Here is a 21,869-nt window from a genome sequence, read left to right on the forward strand (position 1 = left end):
CCAGGATGTGATCTATTAGCCCGAAGACAGATAGATAAAGCTCCGAATAAGTTTTAATATCAGAAATCCATCTGTATCTACTGTTCATCCAAAATTCAGCATGCAACTTCAAAAAGCACAAAATTCATAAGAAACTATTCGTGAAATGAAGAAGTGTTCATATCTCTTACAGTCTCTCCCATTAACAGACTCATTAGAAGCCAACAGCAGTCTTTTTAAAATGGTTTCTCTGCACCATTTAATTGGCATTTCTTTAACATCTAAAACCAGTAATGCAAATACCCTAAGAACATCATAATGTCCACATCATAAATATTGTGATATGACTTCATAAAAAGACAAATTTATGTTATCTCAAAATAACTTCCCTTAATTTAAATATATTTTGCAAAACAAAAGAGTTACTTACTACTTTGGGTGAAATCTTTTGTTGGATGTTACTACTTTTGCTGCTACTATTGTCACTATTTAGCTCTGGGAATTCATCCTCATCCTAAACAGTAGAAAAAATTAAGAATGAAGAGCACGGAACCAGAATTCACATGAAAAGCATTAACTAAAACAGCTGGAAGTACAAGGATGGATTTAATCCTAAAGTTCCACAAACTAGAAGAGCTTAATAGTGGCACAAACAGAAAGTGACAGGAAAAAAAAGTTAAAATAGTGTATCTGTATCTGCATAACCTGTTTAAAAAAAAGAAAAAAAGAATTTACTAACACTTAAATTAAAGAAATTCAGCTATATTAAGAAAATAAAAAAATATTAGAGAATGGTATTTTTTTATCTGCAGGAAAACAGAAGTTTTTCACCTTCTCCCTGTTCATAAAATCACTTATTCCACAATTATTTCACTAATGCATAAACAGTTTTCAAACAACATTACCTCAAAATACAGAGGTTCAGGGCTCTGTTCTGTTCTACTCGACTGACTTGGAGTCAGAGGCTTTTCATGTCGTTTTTGCAAATTCTGCCTTCTTTCTGAAGATGTGCTGTGGCCTCTGCACCTGAAACCAGACTAAAAAAATAACAAATATGGTCAGCATTCTGCAATTTTGATTTTTCAAGGTGTGCGCACACATAAGACATCCATGTCTATTAAATACAAACTAAGAAGGAACAAGTATGTAATTAGATTTAATAAGCAGTTTATTTTTTTTTAATGCAAAAGCTATTCAACAGATAATACCTACTCCATTTCAAATTCCTTATTTTCATGTGTTACATGAAACATAACAAAAAAATTCTTCAGTTTAGAACCATTAACAACATACCTGTGAACTATTTCTTTGCTCAGCTTGTCTTCCACCTCTAGAAAACGTCTGAGTTTTTTCAGCCCAAGGTTTTTTTTGAGTTGCCTGGGAATTTACATTAGTCCAACTTACACCAGCTGAAAGGGAAGCATCAGCTATGACAAATGAATCAGTGTGACAGAATGCATCAGTGACATACATACCACCAGAGGTAGAAACTCAAGTTTGATACAAACACAGTTCTCTGAGAAGGTCTAATTCTCCTCTTATAATTTAAACTTCTGTTAATAGCTACAGAAATAATGAGAATCACCTTTATGGAAGAGTCCCATGACAGATATTCAAACTGCTAAAAAACGATCACTAGGAAGCAGTCAAAGGAAATATCAGATTTGCATCCCTAACAATTTCAGTCCAGCCATAAATAATAGTCACTAGCATTATCAACTACTATCAGAGTAATCACATTTTTTTGTGTGTGTTAAAGTACTTCTAGAACTTCAAAAAAAAAGTGTGAGCACTTCTTAAATAGGTAACAGAGTGTAGAGTAATGCAATTACCACCCTTATATGAACTGCAGTCCAATAGAGTAAGGAAAGAAGATAAAACACAATACAAACACAGCTTTGTCTGAACGTTTCTGTTGGAAAATTTAGTTTTCCCTCATTTGAAGACACAGTTGATAAATTATTAGCAATAGCTACTTAGATACTTTCATTCAACCACCAGCAGGGAGGCATTGGTGGGGATGGTAGAAGTCACAGTAAAGAAAAATCTTCAGAAGTATTTGATCAGTTACAACAGCATCCTGGAAGCAGATCAACTGTTCCCAGCAAAATGTCAAGCGAAAATACAGAAGTAGCCCAGCAAAATATGATATAGCTCACTAGGGAAATACTTACTTGTATTTACTGATGGTTCTACAACCTGAAAAGGAAAAAACATTTTAGATGTTTTCTTTTCTAATCTGCAGGATACAAATACAGTTAAATTATTCAGTTATGTTTACATACATTCACTGCACAAGAATCTGTATTCCTTGAAGTCATGGCTGCAACCTGGTTATTGCCATGCTTAGGACTACAATATCCACTATCGCTGTCAATGTCTGCTTCACTTGCACCTTGTTCACTAGATGACTCTGCAGCAGGGTGAGAAGCTCTTCTGCGTCTGCCTTTTGATTTCCAAAGCATGGTAGAGGTGCTTTCAGAAAGTGACTTATTAGCTATATCCGAAGGAAAGTCTGCAAGACAAAAGATAACAATTCCTGCATAAATAAATAATTATGAAACATGAAAAAAACATACATGATAAAAAAAAAGAAACAAGCCAGTGTCTTTGCACACAACCATTTCCCTTTAATAAAATTAACAATAGCACTGGTTTTCTTTTTTTTTCTTTTTTTTTTTTAAAAAGATGATTATTAGTTGGATCTAGACAACTCCCTCAACAAGGGAAGAGTTCTTTTTTGACATTGGCAAGATCTCTGTAGAAGCACACAATCATTGCAACATTATAATCTGAAACATAAAATAGGTCTCTGCACACACCAGCACCTTTTCTTCATTATCTTACTGATCTGCAAAAATCACTCTCAGAAGCTACCTCTGAAACTGGTCCACCTTCTTTTAGGACAGACAACAAGTGAGATATAGTTCTAGTTATTTTGTACACCCAGAAAATAACAAGAAATTACCTGTTTGCTGTGATGCATCAACCAACAAAACAATCTTTGATCTGTTCTCAGGACCTGATGAACTAGTCTCCTTTTGAGTGGCTACATTTTTCACTGGGGGACGTTTATTTCTTATGTGCATCTGTAGCTGCTGTTGCTGTTTTAAAAGATTAGCCATACATACTCATAAGCCATATGATTTGACTTCATAGTTATAATCAAACTAAAGAAACAAATTGAAAGTTCTAATGCTCTTTACAGAAGCCACATATTTGAAGACGAGATTAAGGGAAATATTCATAAAGTACTTGTAAGAACATTTTCTGCACAAACTTTTTTGACGCTTCCACCTCATTACAGTAAACAAAGTCTGAGGATATTTTATTCTCTAAGGAAGTAATTCTAAACTCAGACCACACCAGCAGAGAGGCAGCAGGAATTTCCCATATTACATTTACAGATTTTATACGCTCATCACGTATTTTAACCACAAAATTGTCTCTGTATACAGAGTTAAATGTCTCTCTAAATAACACCTTTTCTGCCCGCTTTTCTTCCATTTATATAGGCCATACCTGTTCTTACTCAAATGAGAAGCATGCTTCCGTGCAAAGACACTTTCTTTCTACAATTCTACTTATCCTGTTAACAAAGGGACAGCATCATGCTTACTTTTTGTATGACGGGTCCCCTGTTACTGCTTCTGCTCCGCTGACTGGATAATGGAAAGACCTGGCCCGATGGGTTGGGACGCTCTGTGCATTCTGTAGTAACTGCATTTACAGCATTTGCTGTTTGAAAGGGTGCAGAATAGGGAGTAGGGAAAGGATGATAGAAACCCATGACCTGAGCACATGGTGCTGGCATCAACTGATAGTATGTGTATTCTGTAGAAACAGGTGGTTGTGCAGATATTATAGGATAAGCAAGGTATGGTCCTGCAGGATTTGGGTTGGGTTGTTGCCATCTGATGTCACTGTTATATAATGGAAACTGTCTGAAAAAAAAAAAATCAAAAGGAAAGAAAAAAAGATTGCTCATCACATTTTTCCCTCAAGAAAATTCAGAACATGCAAACACCACCCCCTTAAAAAAAACATTTCATAGGCTATTAGCTTACAGTAACCGAACTTAAATTTACTAAGACTTCTTAGAAATTCCAATTAAATTATGTTCACCAGCTCAAATTACATTCAAGAGCAAAATAAAGAGTTTTATCTTGTCATCTGTGTAAACTTAATTTCTAATATTAAATTTAGAAATTAAGCATAGGCATTTCCCTTAACAAGTACTTTGGACCTACTACAAATTTAATTGTTTTGACATCTCAAAAAGCATATATAACTTTAGAGACATAAGTTTAAACAAGGTAAGCCAGCAGAGAGATGTAAGAGTGAAGTTCATCAGCTTACTCAGGGCTGAGTACTTGAGTACACCAAGAAGTTGCCAACTCACCCTTGTTCAAAATTCCTTTGAAATGCAGGCCTCAACAAGCACACATGAAGACAGGCATTTACAAACTCAAACTTTCAAACTCATTTCATGAGAGATTATCTTCCATGAAGACCACAATCATGTATTACCTATTGGATTGATTTTCCTGTACAAATGGATAGCAAGTAATCAGATAGCTGGGGATAGGAGTTGGTTCCACACCATTAATTCCTCCGCTGTCATTAGGAAGCGCCATTGGGATCATTAGTGTTTCTGGACCCTTCTTCTGAGGAATAAATGGTTCTACTTCAGCTGACAGCTTGACATTCTTTAGAAAGAAAAAAAGAAACAATGACTTCATTAAGTACAGAAAAGTATAAATTGTTCGGAAAACTTAGATTCATGAAGTTGTATGGCATCCATCACAAACAGCAGGCAAAAGGAGGACAAGGCTACAAGCCTTCTGCAGTAAACTGAAAGACACGGAAAACAGTTGGCAAGCATTTGTTGGATCCTTCCAGTCAACACAGGCTGTAACACAGATCACCAACACCTAATGTTTATGTTAAACTTTACATAGTGCTGTACAAACACCGACTAATTTAGAAAGGGGCTGAAGTTCAGATCTTGCAGAGGAAATACTAGTCTCAACACAGAAAGAAACAGACTTAGCACTGTAGGTGGAGCACGGTCATGTAGGCTTGCATAATTGAAACCAACATATGGAATAAGTAGTAATGCCTGGTCTACACTACAAAACTGGCCGTGTTTCTAGGCAATTATAGAACAGGTTTTTCAGCCACCATAAGTTTACTGCTAAAATAGATGGAACATGTGTGGGGTTTTCTTCTGTGATACACCATCTGAACAAGTTGAACGTACTTTAAAGTGTTAAAAATGATTACTTTTTGCCACAAAGAGGGAATTAAAGACTGCTTAGAAGTAAATTCTAAATTGTGCTTTCAAAGGAAAAGATCAGCCCCAAAGGTAGCCTCAAAAGTTTATGGCTTTTTACCCACTGTTTTCATCTTTGTTTGTAATAGATTAGCTAGATTTATGCTTCAGCAATGAACAACACTCTGTTCAGCCAGCCAAAGCCTTAGTCTGAGATAAATGCAGATCCCAAATACCCTGAAATTCCATGCTCCAATATATGTTACAATTAGCCAAAAAAGATCTTTTTGTTCAAACATTTCAGCTTCAATATGCTTGCTTCTAAGTAGATTCTTTCTAAAACAGGCAAGGAGTCCAGAAATGTTTCTTTCCATTTATCCAGGAAACAATTCCAAAGGCAATGTATAACCTGTAGGAGGTCGTGGTCTTATTTTACAAAAGGAGAAGCTTGAAGGTTTGCTGTGCAGTGGACAGTTTTACATCCTTGCCACTACCTCCACAACATCCAAGTGAGCAAAATCAGTTAAATAAAGTGAGTTCTGAAAACATCATGACAAGTAGTCATGTCTGCCACACCTCTCAGTCCACATCTTTACTCTGTGTCAAGCCCCCAGCCCATACAGAAACATTTCAACCTAACTGTCCAGAATCTGAAACTAAACACTTATTATACCCTCCCTCCATTTATTTTTGGAAACAAAGCACGTGAGCAGATCAGGTATTTCTTTATCAGCATGGGGTGGGGAAGCGGGTGGAAGTTGGAAGGGGAAAGTCCAAAAACGTTTAGAAAATACAGTTATCTGAAGTCAGTAGGAAACTACTTTTTTTCCTTGATGAACAGGCACATTAAATGTAATAGACTGAACAAGAAAAAATCCTAGCTTAAACTAGGAGTTAAATTTATTTGAGCAGCAGTGAGGTTGTGCAGATTTGTGCACACTTGTGCAGATTATTGGTTCTTCATTTAGTTAGTCTGATACACTTCAATACAATGAAGTTTAATTAACCAGCAAAAGGCAGAATCATCATCATCAACCAAATGACTAAGAGCAGTCGACCAAGGGAAACCAGCTGATGTGATCTTTTTGGACTTCAGCAAGGCTTTTGACACGGTTTCCCATAGGATCCTACTAGACAAAATGTCCAGCATACAACTTAACAAAAACATCATGCAATGGGTGAGCAATTGGCTGATGGGCAGGGCTCAAAGGGTTGTGGTAAATGGGGCCACATCTGGCTGGCAGATGGTCACTAGTGGGGTCCCTCAAGGCTCCATTTTAGGGCCAGTCCTCTTCAATGTCTTTATAAATGATTTGGATGGAGGACTAGAAGGTGTTCTGAGCAAATTTGCCAATGACACCAAACTTGGAGGAGTTGTGGACACGGATGAGGGAGGAAAGGCCTTGCAGAGAGATCTGGGCAGATTGGAGATCTGGGCAATCACCAACCATATGAAGTTTAACAAAAGCAAGTGCCAGGTCCTGCACCAGGGACAGGGCAACCCTGGCTATACGTACAGACTGGGTGATGAGACGCTGGAGAGCAGCCCCACAGAGAGGCATCTGGGGGTTGTAGTTGGCAGCAAGTTGAGTATGAGCCAGCAGTGTGCCCTGGCAGCCAGGAGGGCCAACCGCATCCTGGGGTGCATCAAGCACGGCATCGCTAGTAGGTCGAGGGAGGTGATTGTCCTGCTCTACTCTGTGCTGGTGTGGCCTCACACGCTGTGTGCAGTTCTGGGCACCACAGTACAAGAAGGACAAGAAACTGTTGGAGAGTGTCCAGAGGAGGGCGACAAAGATGGTGAAGGGCCTAGAGGGGAAGACGTATGAGGAGTGGCTGAGGTCACTGGGCCTGTTCAGCCTGGAGAAGGCTGAGGGGGAACCTCATTGCAGTCTACAACTTCCTCGCGAGGGGGAGTGGAGAGGCAGGTGACCTATTCTCCTTAATCACCAGTGACAGGACCCGAGGGAATGCTGTCAAGCTGAGGCAGGGGAGGTTTAGGCTGGACATCAGGAAGAGGTTCTTCACCGAGAGGGTGGTTGCACACTGGAACTGGCTCCCCAGTGAAGTAGCCACTGCACCAAGCCTGTCTGAATTTAAGAAGCGACTGGACTGTGCACTTAGTCACGTGGTCTAAATTTTGGGCAGACCTGTGCGGTGCCAGGAAATGGACTTGATAATCCTTATGGGTCCCTTCCAACTCCGGATATTCTATGAGTTACACTGTAATCCACCAAACAAATGAGTTAAAAACCAACAGTTATTTAATTACTTCATTGTCACATACTCTTAAGAGAGAAAAAAAAGACAGTTGAGACTGTAAAAGCTAATGAGAAATATAGTCACTATTAAGTCATCATAACTACCAATGATCAATGCAATGTTTTTATAATATAGAAATATTTTTTCTGCCTCTATCAAACTGGATCTGAATTCCCTGCCAATCTTGAAAGTAAGGCCAAAAATTTTGCTCACTAAATGCATTCTGTTACACTCCACACGACACTCAAACTAACTGCAGAGTCTCTAAGAGCTATTCTAATGACTTGCACAAATAGAACCAAACTATTCCTCCAAGTGTAAATCTTTTATTAGGAAAATCACCTGCCTGTTTTTAATTTTATCCTTCCATTGTCAAATTTGCTAATTGTCCTGGTTTCAGTTAGAACAGAGTTAATTTTCTTCCTAGTAGCTGGTAGAATGCTATGTTTTGGCTTAGGATGAGAAGAGTGCTGATAACACCCCGATGTTTTAATTGTTGCAGAGCAGTGCTTATACTAAGCCAAGGACATCTCAGCTTCTTGCTCTGTCCTGCCAACGGGCAGGCTGGGGGTGCAGTAAGAGCTGGGAGGGGACAGACCCAGGACAGGTGACCCAAACTAGCCAAAGGGGTATTCCATACCATCTGACGTCATGCTAAACAATATATAGGGGTGGCTAGCCGGGAGAGGGGGGCCGGACTGCTCAGGGTTAGGCTGGGCATCGGTCAGTGGGTGGTGAGCAATTGCATTGTGCATCACTTGTTTGTACACATTATTATTAGTAGTACTATTATCATCACTGTATTATTATTATTATTGTTGTTATTGTTATTATTATTTTCCTGTCTTATTAAACTGTCTTTATCTCAACTCACGGGCTTCACTTTCCATTTCTCTCCCCCGTCCCAGAGAGGGAGGGGGGAGGGTGAGCAAACAACTGTGTGGTGTTTAGCTGCCGGCTGGGTTAAACCACGACACTAATTCATAATCCTTCCATGAGATTTTCTGTAGTATTGGCTCAAATTTCATCATTAGCTACTGTTCCCTGTAAACATCATCTCACTTCCTCAAAAAGCCACTGGGTAGCTCCAGGGCGCAGCAGTGCTCTGCTCTCCGACCTCAGGCATATTGTAGAGCTCCCCGGTGACTCAAGCACCCACCTGCCAAATTCCAAGGCATCTGATCCAACACAGCTCCACAGCAACAAAAGCTTTTTTTAATTATCAAACGCTTTCATACAGCGATCCCATCATAACCAACAAATACCTATGCTCAATTCCCTCTCTGAAAAGCAAGAGATTTTGTCCATGATACAGAAAGAATTCCAGACAGAATTACTTGCAGAAGAATTGATTCAGTTGTGGACTGGCCTACAAACCCAGATGGCAAACATGTTAGAGCACCAAGCTAAGGCTGTCTCACCCATGGAAGACTCAACAGCATAACGGGGATGAGCTCTTTACAAATATAGCATTCTTATGAAGTACTGAAAACTTCCAAAAAAGTATGCCTAATCTGCTGGTCACCAGCTTCCAGGAGAACGTCAACCCAACTTTAGCCAAGACAGCAATTACAAACCACTCAAGAACTGACTAGGAAAACAGTCAAAATATACGTGTGATTCAGGTGGTACAAGATTCCCTATTTTGAAGGGCTTTCTAGTCTCTCTGCTCTTTCCCGATATTACTTTGGAAGACTGATGTGGAAATACAACCAAACACAGACACACATACACGCACACATTTCTTAATGGTGATTCACTTGCAGAACTGTCTTAGTCTTATCACAATAATTTGTACTATTGTGTTATATCATCATTATTACTCTTATGAAGGAACATTCTTTCACTTTTTTTTTTTTAAGTACATGATAACTGATCAAAGCAGGAGCTGAATGACTCCCATCAGCAAACCTGCCACAGCAGAAGTATTTCTTACCATTTGGGAAAGATAAACCCTTTCCTGTTAAGGTAACTCTTTCTTCTTCCCACCCCCTCACCCCCCCTTTTTAAGGGATTTTAAACAATGCTGAGAATGTAAAATCCTTGATTTTAGTAGTAACATTTTCAAGATAATGTGTTATCCAAACTGCTTTTGCAAAACCAAGAAAAGTGACCTTGGTTTTCCCTCTAAGTATTCTGCATAAAATGTATTGGATCTCTTTAAACCTTTCTAGTAAAAACAGGATTCTCTCCTCATTTTTTTTTTCTTTAAATAAAAAACAGTCATATATTTCATAAATTCATAAATTTAGCAAAATTTCATTAAAATTATTGTGCTTAATTTTGGTAGTTTCATACAACTCAGAGATATCCAAAGTAGAAGGACAATGTCAGTGGTTCTCCTATTGCCCTGCCTCTTATGCAGGTAATGATTAACTACTGCTGTGACAGAGCAATTGCCTGATATATTTAATTACCATTTTCTGTACAACTCGTCATATATTTAACTTATTTATAGTAGTAAGATAAAGATAGAAAATATCCTGTAATCATAAACAGGTATGAGTGCATTTGAAAATTAATGCCTTTTTTTGCCTGCAGCACTTTGACAGTGTCTGTTATTAAAAATAATCAAAGCAACACTTCAGAAGTCTTTTACATGTATTATAGCATAAACTCTGCTTTCTTTTGCAATCGAATCTGTAGGAGTAGACTTTTTTCATTTTAGTTTTTAAATGTTTCAAAGATGTTTGCTTCAGCAAAAGAATTCAGGGTAAATCTTACTTTATTTTTTAAGTTTTACATTCTGTTCTGTACACACTTTGAATGCTAACTCACCAAAAGAGAAACTGAAAACTTAACCTTAATGCAGGTGTTTCAAAAACCATTCTGCAAGCATAATACATGCAATCCCCTGAATGATTGATACATCTTGTCAAACAACAAAGCTCTATTTTCGCTTCAGGGTTAAAAAGACAACTTTGCTTAGATAGCAAATACACTAATACACTAAACTTCAATGTATTACTTCCTTAAGTATTCCAGAGAGACTGGTAAAATACTACTGAAGTACCTTTTTACATGAAATACGTGTACCTAAAAGTTCATTAAACCTAAAGCAGAAAGTGGAAACAGACTTAGTGAGGCAGGTCAGACTGCTAACCAAACCAAAATAAAAGTAGAATTAACTCTCCAATGTTATTATCCAGACATTTCAGTACATTTCACAAAGGGCTGGTGGTTTCAGTTGACAAGCAAAGGAAACAAAATAGCAAAGTTAGGTAATTGGCCCAAAATTATCTAAGCAGGATTTTTGGGGGGTCTGTGATATTCTTGGCTGGGAGGAAGGACTGGGAAAGACAGAGAGCAAAATAACGTTTTAATAAGAGGCATTTTAGGTCACCTGGTTCCCAATATGTTGGGGAACAACTGAAATTATCTTCTCCTTAATAGTGTAAGAAGAGAGTGAAAAAAAATAAAAATAAACAATCAGTTAAAAGGTAAGGAGGTTGCTAACTACTTATTGTACTGGACAAGCAAAAATATCTTAGACTGAGCCTTTGCATTTTGTTTACGTGGTCATCTCCTGTGCTTCTTTCACGAGATTCTGAAATAATAGTGCCAAGTAAAACAGTTCATCGTTGCTTTTTGTTTTATTTTTAAGTACAATGTTGACATATTTGAGACTCAGTAGAAAACATAACCAACTACAACTTCAGTAAACTCTAGATGAGAAGATGAGATCCCTTTATTAAGTGACTATTTGCTTCTGAAACAAAATGCAGTGCACAAATCAAAGCATGTGGATAAAAAACAACTCCCCAAAAACTACAGCCAGACAGTACGACAGGAGTGACAAGTGCAGATGAATACAACACAGCAGGATTGATCACGTAGCTGATTTATAAACATATGCAAACAAAAGGAATTGAAAAGAAAGACCTAGACCAAATGCCAGAGAACTGGAGGAAGGCATCTACACTTCTGGTAAAAACAACAGAACACTTGCAATAGTAATTTATGCTATGATTGCTCTCACAACATAGACATTTACATCACCCTGCACACGCTAAAAATCAGCATTTTGCTGCTGACATCACTGACATAAAACAAAAAAGTATGTTTTTGACCGGGCAATCTAAAAGCAAACATTGCAAGACCAAGTCTAATTTTATTCTGGCGTGTAACTTTTTCATGTTTATTCAACCTTTCACATCATAAAGCTGAACAAAGCTTTATTGAAATTGACCTCTGATAACCAAACTCAATCCTAAATATAAATTTAAGCCATGATGAAACACCAGATTTTCAATCAGTTGCCCATTAACACAAGCAGACCCCTTCAAATGAAACCAAGATTTATACACGAGTTGCTTTTGTAGATACCCCTAGTTTCAATTTGTGAAATGTTTTGCACTATCTCATTACATATTTCAGTCCAACAATTACAACTCTTTCAAGACAGCATATATACTGAACAGATCCTTTGTTTCCTATATAAAAGCTACTGTAGTCATCAACAGCTGCAAAGACAGAAGATGACACAAGCAGGAACAGACTGGTAAACTTTGTCCTATAGTTGTAGTACTGTATGTTTAATCTTAGAAAAGTTTTTGTTCATTGTATCTTAATGCCATTCAGCACTTTCCATTAAAAGGGATCTCTTTCAGCTTGCTGTCTTAGAAGAGAACACTTGGGTATCTATCTCACCATTTACAGGGGGAGAAAATAGGCACAGATGCTGCATTTCAGAGGGCTGTAATGAAATCAGCTGCTTTGCTGCCTCGAAGTCTGGAAACAAGAAGTCTCATCACAGATGTGATACACAAACATAGCTCAAGTATCTTTTTCCTTAAAAAAAAATAAAAAAAAATAAAAAAATCCTGATTCTGAATTTTGGATTTCAAAATGCAATAGTCATTTTAGTAGTAAGACAGGTCACATTTCGTCTGTTGAAGATAAACTTTACAAACATGGAAGCCATTGTTTCTATAATTAGTTGCTTCTAAGTGGCAAATACTTCAGGAATGGTAAATATGCAGTCCAACTGGAAACACCAGCAGCAGGCCATTTAACAAAGCACAAAATTTAAGCCTATCCTGTTTAGATTAAACATCATAATTCTAATTCAACACTTAGAGCAAACAGGCTAGGAAGTTAGCCTTTCCCTTAGCTCCCGTACACAATTCTTTTTCCTTTTGCTAAAAGGAAACCCTACTCAGAAGCATGTAAGTTAATATTAAAATTTTAAAAGTACTGAAATTTTTCTGCATATGCTGAACGTAAACAAGTGGCACAACATGACAAGTTGGCTGGCTTTTTAACATTCAAGACCAGAATATTAAAAAAACAAAAAAAACAAAAAAAACTAAACCGCAGCATTTAGTTACAAAGCTTGTCCAAAAGATAAAAAGCTACGGACAGGATCCTCTCCACTTATCTAGTTTACAGCACTTAACAGGGCATGTAAACTTCTCAAGTATGACTGCTTTGTAGTCTATATACTAAAGGTGTTAGTACAAACCAATCACATATGTCTGCTTCCTCATCATACACTAGTCAATGATAAATAAAATCTGTGATCAGAAGGCTTAGAAGACCTTCACATGTCATATCAATAACATTTTAGATGGACTGAAAAACACATTCTATAATAAAATATAAACCATAAACAAAACTCAAATTCTTCTGCTCTCGCAGGGTTCAAGAGAAAGTAAGATGCAAAACATAGAACCCAGAAAAACTGACCTTTTTCAGTCTGCTGACAGTTGAAAATTCTGCCATGCAAGAAACATGGAAGAAAATTAAATAGGATAAGGAGCACCTAGATCTATAGCAAGCGTTTTATCAAGCCAGCTGTTGAACGGTCAAATAGAGTAGAGGCAAGCAGAACAGGCAGTATTTAAGCAACAGTAATACAGAACACAGGTCATCGATTTCACAACTTCACCTAATTTCTCAACTGCACTAATAGAATCAAATACCTTAATCATAGGGATAGACATGTCTAACACTTGGAAAATCAAAACACATCAGTGCCCTTGAGAGGGGAAGTTGATTCTCTTTAGCTTTCTACCACAATCAGCTTCAACAGAAAGAGTGACAAAGGTCACATGCTGAATCTTCTCTTTTGTAGGGAAAGACAATACTTCACAACCACTGAAAGCCTTAGGCTTCTCAATGGAAGAAGTTTTGGTTAAAAAATAATTATTTTATAGGAGGATACATTACAAACAGCTTTATTACATTTTCCTCTTTGTTACGCGCCAAAAAGATCACTGGGAATACCATAACAAGCAAAGTCACACCAGAATTCAGGTAACAGAAACCTGAGGAGCGACGTGCAAGTGACACCTTTTTCCTCATCTGGGTGCCCAGACGTTCTTGGTGCATGACAAAATTCTGTTCAAATATATCCTCCACTAAAAGCATTTGCATTCCCCCCTCTACCCTTGAAATACCATACTTTAACATAGCACAATATTCTACTTGCTTGTGTTCTAGTTCCACAGTAGTTATTCCTATCTGCAGGGACAATTACCCTATTGTGGCTGACTGAGTAATCTGGGGAAAAGGAAAGAAGAAAATTAAGTACTGTTATCATACATCTACATGCTTGAAGATTCATTTATCAGATGTCATGCAATACATGTGCCCAAAGCAGACCAAATCAAAGAAAACGTGGAACAGCACCCAGAACTGATGCAACCTTACCAAACACTTGCACAGATAAAGGAGATTACATTTGATCTCACTGCACAAAAGGTTCAAACCCAAAGCACTTTGGAATCTCCTAATCAAGATGTTACTGCATAATGAGAAGACAAAAGCAACAAGATAATTTAATAATTTTAGAAACTCATCAGCTATTAATTTGTCTGCCTAGAAGCCTTACTAGCAGATGAGGAACCAACAGGATGAGATATGCTGCAAACAGAATAAGCAAGAAGACTGTTCCTGCTTCAGAGAGCTTAACTGCACCTCCGAGTTGAAATATTACACAGTTAAGATAATCATAGAGACAGATTAAACACATTACGTTATGAGTAACTCAGAGATTATCAGCTTTTCTGAGCTATTTCCAACAAACAAAAAGAGACTGGTTTGGTAGTGGCATGAGCCTCTGGTAATGAAGAGCTCAAGCAACAGGGAATAAATATTTCACAAGGGTGCCACAGTCCTAGTTACAGATGAACTGAAGGAGAAAGATACAAGATTTTAAAGAGTACAACAGGCAAATTCAGTAAGCTAATGTAAATTTTTACAGAGTGAGATCAATTTCTCTAAATTAAATAGACAGTGGGAGCCATAAGGTAGTAAACTGCACTGTTCACTAACTTCTTTAGACATATGTACAAAATAAAAAGCCATACATCTTCACAGAATGCATTGTTACCATCTACAGGAGCTTGTACTATTTTATTGATTGACTCTCCTATGAGAACCCCTGGACATGCCAAGATCTTAAGCTACAAGAAAGGAATATCTGAATTCTGTGTATGAGTTTTGAAAACATTTTGCTCAATCAGAAGCTTAAAAATAAAGTCACGTTGTTATGGAGAGCAACATTCACTTCAGATCCACCTTTTCGAAGTGCCTCCTGCCCGTGAAAGATTTTATTGCACAGATGTAAACACATCACATGATCTCTTAAGTCCCAGCTAAAGCTTCTTCATACCTATAATTTGAAGGGTGCTAAGAATAATGCAGGCTGATTACTTGGAGAACAGCAAGTTACCTATTACAGAAAAAGAAAACACTGGTTTCTAGAATTAGTGACCTAAACCCAAATCTCCCCACTCAGCTGAACGGCCAAGACCTATCAGCAGTGGCTCTAACCCTGAAAACTTCACCCAAACCCTTATGTTTACATTACTCCAACAGGCGACAAGCCTCACGCGTCGCCAAGTTCTCAAGAAACCCACACAGGACTCTTGCAGTGAGCACAGAGCTTTCAGTCACACCTCACTGACCGTGACCACCCCACGAACACGAAGCAAAGCCTGTCAGCAGAAACGGGGCGGGGGGTGGCAGAATCCTGGAGCAGAGCCCCTGGGCCCTGCGGGAACACAGGGACAGCCTCACAGCCCCCCGAGCCTCTCTCAGGAGCCGGGCTCCCGCTCGGAGCCTCCAACAGCCCCGGCTGAAACCGCTCCCGCGGCCGAGCAGGGACCGGAGGCAGCCGCCCCAAAACCTCCCGGTACTCCCAAACCCCGCAGGCCGCGTCAGGCCCCGCACGCGTCCCCCCCCCCCCTGCCCCGCCGGGCCGCGCCCTGCCCCTCCGCGGGGTGCCGTGAGGGGACAGAAGGGCCGCGGGGCGGCCGCCCGCCCTCACCGCGGTGGCCGCCGGCGCCCGTCGGCCCGCACCTTGTCGGCTTTGTCCATGGCTCCGGCGGGGCTGGGCGGCGGCTCTACCGAGGGCGGCGGAGGCTCGGAGCCGCCTCCTCCATGGTGCTCGCTTCTCCCCCCCTCCCCGCCGCCTCAGCGGGCTCCACCGCGCTCCCGCACACGCCCAGGGCGGCGCTGGCCCCGCTCGCGGCTCTCACGGGAACCGCGCCCGGCTGCGCCACGGCCGAGGGCGGGCACCGGAGCGGAGGGGAGGGGAAGGGAAGGGAAGGGAAAGGGGGAGGCGGCGGGGCGGCGGGGAGGGCTCAGCTGGGACGGAAGCCGGGCGGGCCCAAGCGGCGCCGAAAGCCTTGTTTCTCCTCAGGGCTGAGGGGGGGGAGGAGGGAGGCGTCCTTGAAATTAAAATATATAAAAAAGTAATACTGTCAGTTATTTAGTCGGAAAGCTGAAAATGTACAGGAGGGGCCGGGCCCACGCCCCGTTCTCTGCCCGTCCCCGGGTCCCCACAGGGTCGGGCCCGTCCTTGGGTGCTCCGAGGGGCTGCAAGGCTTCTCCAGGGCTTCACTGACACTTCTGGAGTACGGCATTAAAAACAGACTAAATGCCTATGTAAAACAGAATCGATTGCAAAGGATGTGCTGGAGCAGAGCTGAGTACTTCCAGGTGAAATCCAGAAATCCATTTATAAAATGTATTAATGCAAGAGGCGGGTTTCTGATTGATTTTTTTTTTTTTTTTTAATTTTTGGTGAGAAATAAGGGCATAGCTAATGGGAAAGGTAAGCAAGCCTGTATTTTGACACAGTTAAAATTAAAATTACCAACACTGTTTCTACAGAGCAATCTTGATAGAGCTTCCTAGATTTAACCTTCACTTTCCAATTCACTCTTTCCCACGTTATGTTCAGCATGCCACGTAACAAGCTGTTGGACTTCACAAAAATTTTGTTGGATTAATCCATGTTATCCCTTTGTATTTTCTTAGCATAGCTTTCCACCATTAGAACTTCATAAGTAACATACGGTATTTTGAAGATGGCTATTGCACTGCACAGTAAGATCTCATCTTGCAAACAGATGATATGAATACAGAACTTGTGCAGACAGACTGTCACTTGTGTGCTATTTTACATAAGCACACACAAAAAAAGTGTAACTTTTGCCTAGATGCCTGCAACATTACTTACGTTCTGTGAATTAAGTTTTCATGAGGTTGCAGCCAACAAAATCATAGGTCCCATGGATCATATGTGAAAGGGAGAATGGTGAAATTGTAATCCCAATGAAATCTAACTGTAGGATTTCTGTTGACTTCAGTGAGGCCACTGTTTTACCACAAATGAAGAGAACAGGAGGGCTGTTCCTGGCCCCTAATTGCTATAGAAACCTCTCTTAGCTGGAAAAGCTGCAGCACTCGCCCACTTTGCTTGTACTTCCATATCCCAATACTTTCCTTGACAAGATTAATAGAAGTCTTCATGGTCAGTGTTGACATATACCATCCTGTCTTTCAACAGTATACAGCAGTAGCGTGGTAAAGGTCTTCAGCAGAACTAACGCACGTGTTCATAACCTTAGGAAGCTGTTTAAAAGTAGCAATACTGATCTAAATTTGAGGTTATGATGTTATGCTCCCAGCAGCTTTTACACAATGACATTTCTGATTTTGACACAAGAAGTCAGGAAAGTAAAACCAGGGATTAAGCCGGTTGTATCAAGAACTTTCAGCTGATGCAACTGAACACCATTTCATCAGTCAGTGCTGAACTTAAAAATGAGATGTAAATCTATAGATAAATAATGATGAAACACTGAATAAGCCACTTGAACCTTAGTCTTCATACATTGAACAATGCATCTCTACTGAGTGAAGTGTATTTTATTCCCAATTGTTGAATATGTTTCACTTAAGTGAATACAATTTTGCTCAATTATTTAAAATCTAGTCACTTTTCATCTCCCAAGTAATGTGGGAGAACTTGCCTGACAGGACAGAAAACAGTGAAAATATCCCACTGAAACCACTACAACAATTGTCTTCTTGTATTAGCACACCAGCATTTTAGCATGGAATGCAGCTTCATTTGTCTAATATGGTGCTGACCACGGAATATATATTATGACATTTGCTTAAGATACTTGCTGTATTTTCTTTTTTTTTAAATAATGACTCATTATGGCAAGGCTGTTCATTGTGAAATCCTTCTTTTGTTCCCAAGATACATACCAACAGAAAGGTCACACTTGAAAGCTCTGTTATGCATACTTAAACAACAATAACAAGAAGTTCTAAGATCTAAATTGGGCAGTGGTTAAATAGGCGTCAGATCTACACAACTTATACAATATACATAGTACAGAAAGTTTTGTTGGGTGACCTAAGCAGCCACTTGGGTGAAAAGAATTAAAATCTCCCATAAAATTTAACCCTGTATTATCACAAATAAAAATAAAAATAAAAATATGCCAAAGCACTTAGAACCAGTTATGTTAGATCTTCTATCCACAGCTATTTACAACTAAGCCAGCCTATCTGGTTACATCATCATCTTCTTGATCAAGTGTTGTGTAAGTGAACTCAACAGTGTTACTGGCCTTAAAGAAGCCATGAGGGGGAAAAAAAAAAAGGCAAACAAAACAAGCAAAAAAACCTGTCCAGTTCAAGCACACTAGTAATTGCAGTAGCTGCTTTAGAATACTCAGTCCTAAAGGTCCAGTTCTCAAATCAGTCAATATGTAAACAACTATTGCTACTTCTCTATCACAACATAGAGTAAAGGGAAGCAAAAATGATGCTTGAAATTAGTGGGTGCTAATTGCAATTTTGCTAATAAGTTGTTGGGTTTATTGCTGCAGCTGCTGGATAGTGGAGTTATCCTTCCTGAATACAACGAAGAACACCAATCAAATGAAAATCTAAGCTGACATAAAAATAAAATGAAACAAGGAGCCTAAACCTAGCTATCTCAGCAGAGTGGAAAGGCACTTCGTAATGGCTGCGTTCAGAAGATCACAAGCAAGTCTAACAGCACACATGTAGCTACTCATGCTCCCCACTTACAAAGGCTCTACTTACAACCACTGGGTAGAAAACCTCACAGAACCTGTAGGGAGGCAATTAAGCACATCTCACTGAAATCAAGGTAGTTTCTTCTACTGAAAGCTGAACATACACATACAAGCTTAATTGCACTGGCAAAGGAATATGAAGCAAGGGTTGCTTGCTCAACTACACCCGCTCTATCCCCAGGTCTCAGCAGGCTCAGGCTGAGCTCTGTGGCAGCACGGCCTGAACATGGACCACAGTGGAGGCTGCACAGTGAGAAAGGGAAAGACGCAGCAGGAATGAAGCTGGCTCCAAAATGACACGGCTTTACTGGACTGGAACTAAAATCTTCAGTATAATCATAGAAAAAGAGAGGTAGAGAGCAAAGAAGAACTTGGCAAATAAACATTTGTATGTGATGGGAGATACAACGTGTCACGTCCTGCACAGGCAGCTAAAGGCAAACACAACAGGGAACACACTGCAACCGAGGTGGGAGCTCGTCTACAAATCTGAGACCCACGAATCTGATAGCAAGAAGCGATTACCACCTGGCAGCAGTCAGAGCAAGCACAGCACTCCCACTGAGCCCAGCTGCAAACTGGTGTTAGAGCCGAGGACAGATCCTGCCTTGCATCTCCTCATAGCATGGCCATGAAGGGATTAGCTGTTACTCTTGCTGTAAGGCTTACAGTTATTACATCTCAAACGTAGTGCTATGTATGCACCTATTTAATGCAGATATAGTTTGCAATCTACCTTTGCACTGATTTAGAAGCATTAGAAGGTGATAAAGCTTTTTTGTCAACATCTTGATCAAGATTTAACTGACTATGAAGCTGTAATGTAGTTTATCTAGTTCTCTGATTTAGGCATTTTCTACATCTACAATGGTATGTCCAGCAATTTGAAAATAATAAAGTAACAGCTAAATTTTTATGATTAAAATCAGTATGGATGAATATATATATAGAGAGGGAAATTTATGTCAAATAACTGCTCTGTTTTTACGAAAGCCTGGGGTACTGTCCAGAGTGGTATCATTTTACTATTAATACAAACATACATGCTTCCTGCTCAACCAAATTAATCTCCCCCCCACCCCAAAATTAAATGTGAAAATACAGTCTTCAAATACAGACATGTTTTACAGCTGACAATTTCTGAGTAGCTACAAGAATGACAGTGTTTGTTATCAGACTGCAATTCAAATACCTCTATTATATTATTCTGCCAGGTGCATTTCAACTTTTTTTTTTTTTTTTAATTGTTCTATAAACTTCTAAGCCTAGTTAAAATTAAAAGAAATTAAACTACTCTCTACATCAGGGTTTCAGATCAAACCCATGATAAAATCTTAAGATGAGAAATGAACTCCTCCAAAGTACGTTTGCTAATTAATAAAAATTTGCTAATTAATAAAAAATCAAACATGCATCAGACATATCCTCCCAGATTTCATTCGTGTGACATTCAGTTTTAATGCATAAGCTGCCAACAGCTCAGATGAGGGGTTTATATACAGAGTTTACATCACGCTATTGTAACCCTACGTAAAATAATCAAATTTTCTTTTGCAAATTAAGTTATTTGTACTAACCAAGGTGCCAGTTGGTCTTGTGTCCACATCAGCAAAACTAAAGGTATATAAAAACAACCAAAAATTGTGAAAAGCATGGCTCAGTGATTGGAACTGAGAATGGAGAATGTAGTGAGGTCACTTAGTGCTTCCTGAACCTGCAGGGCAACATTTTTTGGAAAAAAATAATTGCCATTCACCATCCTTCCTTTCAATTGCTTGTTTGGTTTTCCTGAGGAGGCAGAAACTGCATCTGAGACAAATCTACCACGTGGACTAATGTCAACTACTAGCACATTCTGTTGCAGCTGTTTAACAGTGCATCTCCCTCATATTTCCCCAAAGATGATTCTAATTTTTGAGTTTAAGAAATATGAAAAATTGAAAAAAGGTTAGAATCCCCTAGGGATTCTATAAACCTTTATTATGTGCTTAGAGCACTGATGCTAAGAGCTGAAGTACAAGTAAGAACTAAAGTATGCCAAAAATGCACAACAATTTATAAGAGGTAGACTGATACTTTCTCAGTTTAAAAACACACAGTTATCTCTCACTTTTCAAGGTAATAGTCCTTTACCAGTTGGCCTAGGCCTACTATTAGTCTTTGTGAGCAAAAACTTAAAAAGGAGACTAACTGCATATGACATATTTCCTCCAGTATTCCCACTTCCTTCCAGGAAGCTCCAAATATGCCTCCCCAACAGACATATTTGGGATGGGAAATGTTACATCAGTTAGAACTGGCAGAAAGGCAGGAAGACTTTTTTTTTTTTTTTTAACAATACTAAGTTCACTTTTTTTTTTTCCTCCTTTAGAGGAGAGTAGTTGTTCCTACCCACAGCAAGAGTGGCAGGAAACAGCAGAGAAGGGAAACACTGAAATAGCTGTCGTAATTCCCTGTCCCCATGGAAGACTGGCTACTGAAACAAAAGTCTCTGGTTCTGTAGCTGTGGGGCCCAATGCTTGCAGAGGATGATGCTGGACATCTATTTCACTTACTGTGAAGCACTGGCGTACCAATTTGTTTTTGCTAAGTTCAATTTGACATCACCAGATCTCAGTGGAATTTTCCAAGCAAAAGCTATGTTAAACACCACAGCACTTTAAGGAAGCATAATACAATGTCTTTCAGTGAATGTTACCTAGAGATTTTATGAAGGAAAGAAAATCAAAAAAAAAAAAAAGAAAAAAAACTTTGCCTCTATTTAAAAAACTAAGTTCAATTTATATTCATGTTTTACTATTACTTTAAGACTTCGGGTAAATTAGAAACACTGATTGTAAAAATACTTATCAGTGAAGGAGAAACGTTCATCCAACATTCAGTGCCTTGCTATTCCTGCAACACATTAAGTTTTAAAGCTTTACTGTGTAAAGGAAAAAAGAAATCACTCACATTGACAACTACAGAGCAAAATAATTTTCTAAGGGAAGTAATTATCC

The 21,869-nt window shown here is 39.2% G+C and overlaps 1 protein-coding gene across 3 annotated transcripts in view; it reads right to left on the reverse strand.

Annotated features, from left to right (window-relative positions):
- SECISBP2L (SECIS binding protein 2 like) overlaps nt 1-16,077 on the reverse strand; it is a 29,247-nt gene extending 13,170 nt beyond the window's left edge. The window contains exons 1-9 of one of the 3 annotated variants that reach the window (XM_027467173.3): nt 15,824-16,077; nt 4,510-4,688; nt 3,599-3,923; nt 2,948-3,083; nt 2,265-2,494; nt 2,154-2,178; nt 1,273-1,406; nt 885-1,016; nt 410-493 (exon numbers count right to left, since the gene is read on the reverse strand). In XM_027467173.3, the coding sequence (XP_027322974.1) occupies nt 410-493; nt 885-1,016; nt 1,273-1,406; nt 2,154-2,178; nt 2,265-2,494; nt 2,948-3,083; nt 3,599-3,923; nt 4,510-4,688; nt 15,824-15,841 (1,263 nt within the window). In that variant the 5' untranslated portion in view covers nt 15,842-16,077. Of the gene's footprint in view, nt 1-409; nt 494-884; nt 1,017-1,272; nt 1,407-2,153; nt 2,179-2,264; nt 2,495-2,947; nt 3,084-3,598; nt 3,924-4,509; nt 4,689-15,791 lie in introns of all 3 variants that reach the window. The other 2 variants (XM_038184694.2, XM_027467174.3) reach the window with 2 other exon arrangements.
- Between the last annotated feature and the right edge of the window lie 5,792 nt (nt 16,078-21,869).

This window comes from Anas platyrhynchos, chromosome 11 (assembly GCF_047663525.1).
Source record: "Anas platyrhynchos isolate ZD024472 breed Pekin duck chromosome 11, IASCAAS_PekinDuck_T2T, whole genome shotgun sequence".
NCBI classification, from domain to species: domain Eukaryota; kingdom Metazoa; phylum Chordata; class Aves; order Anseriformes; family Anatidae; genus Anas; species Anas platyrhynchos.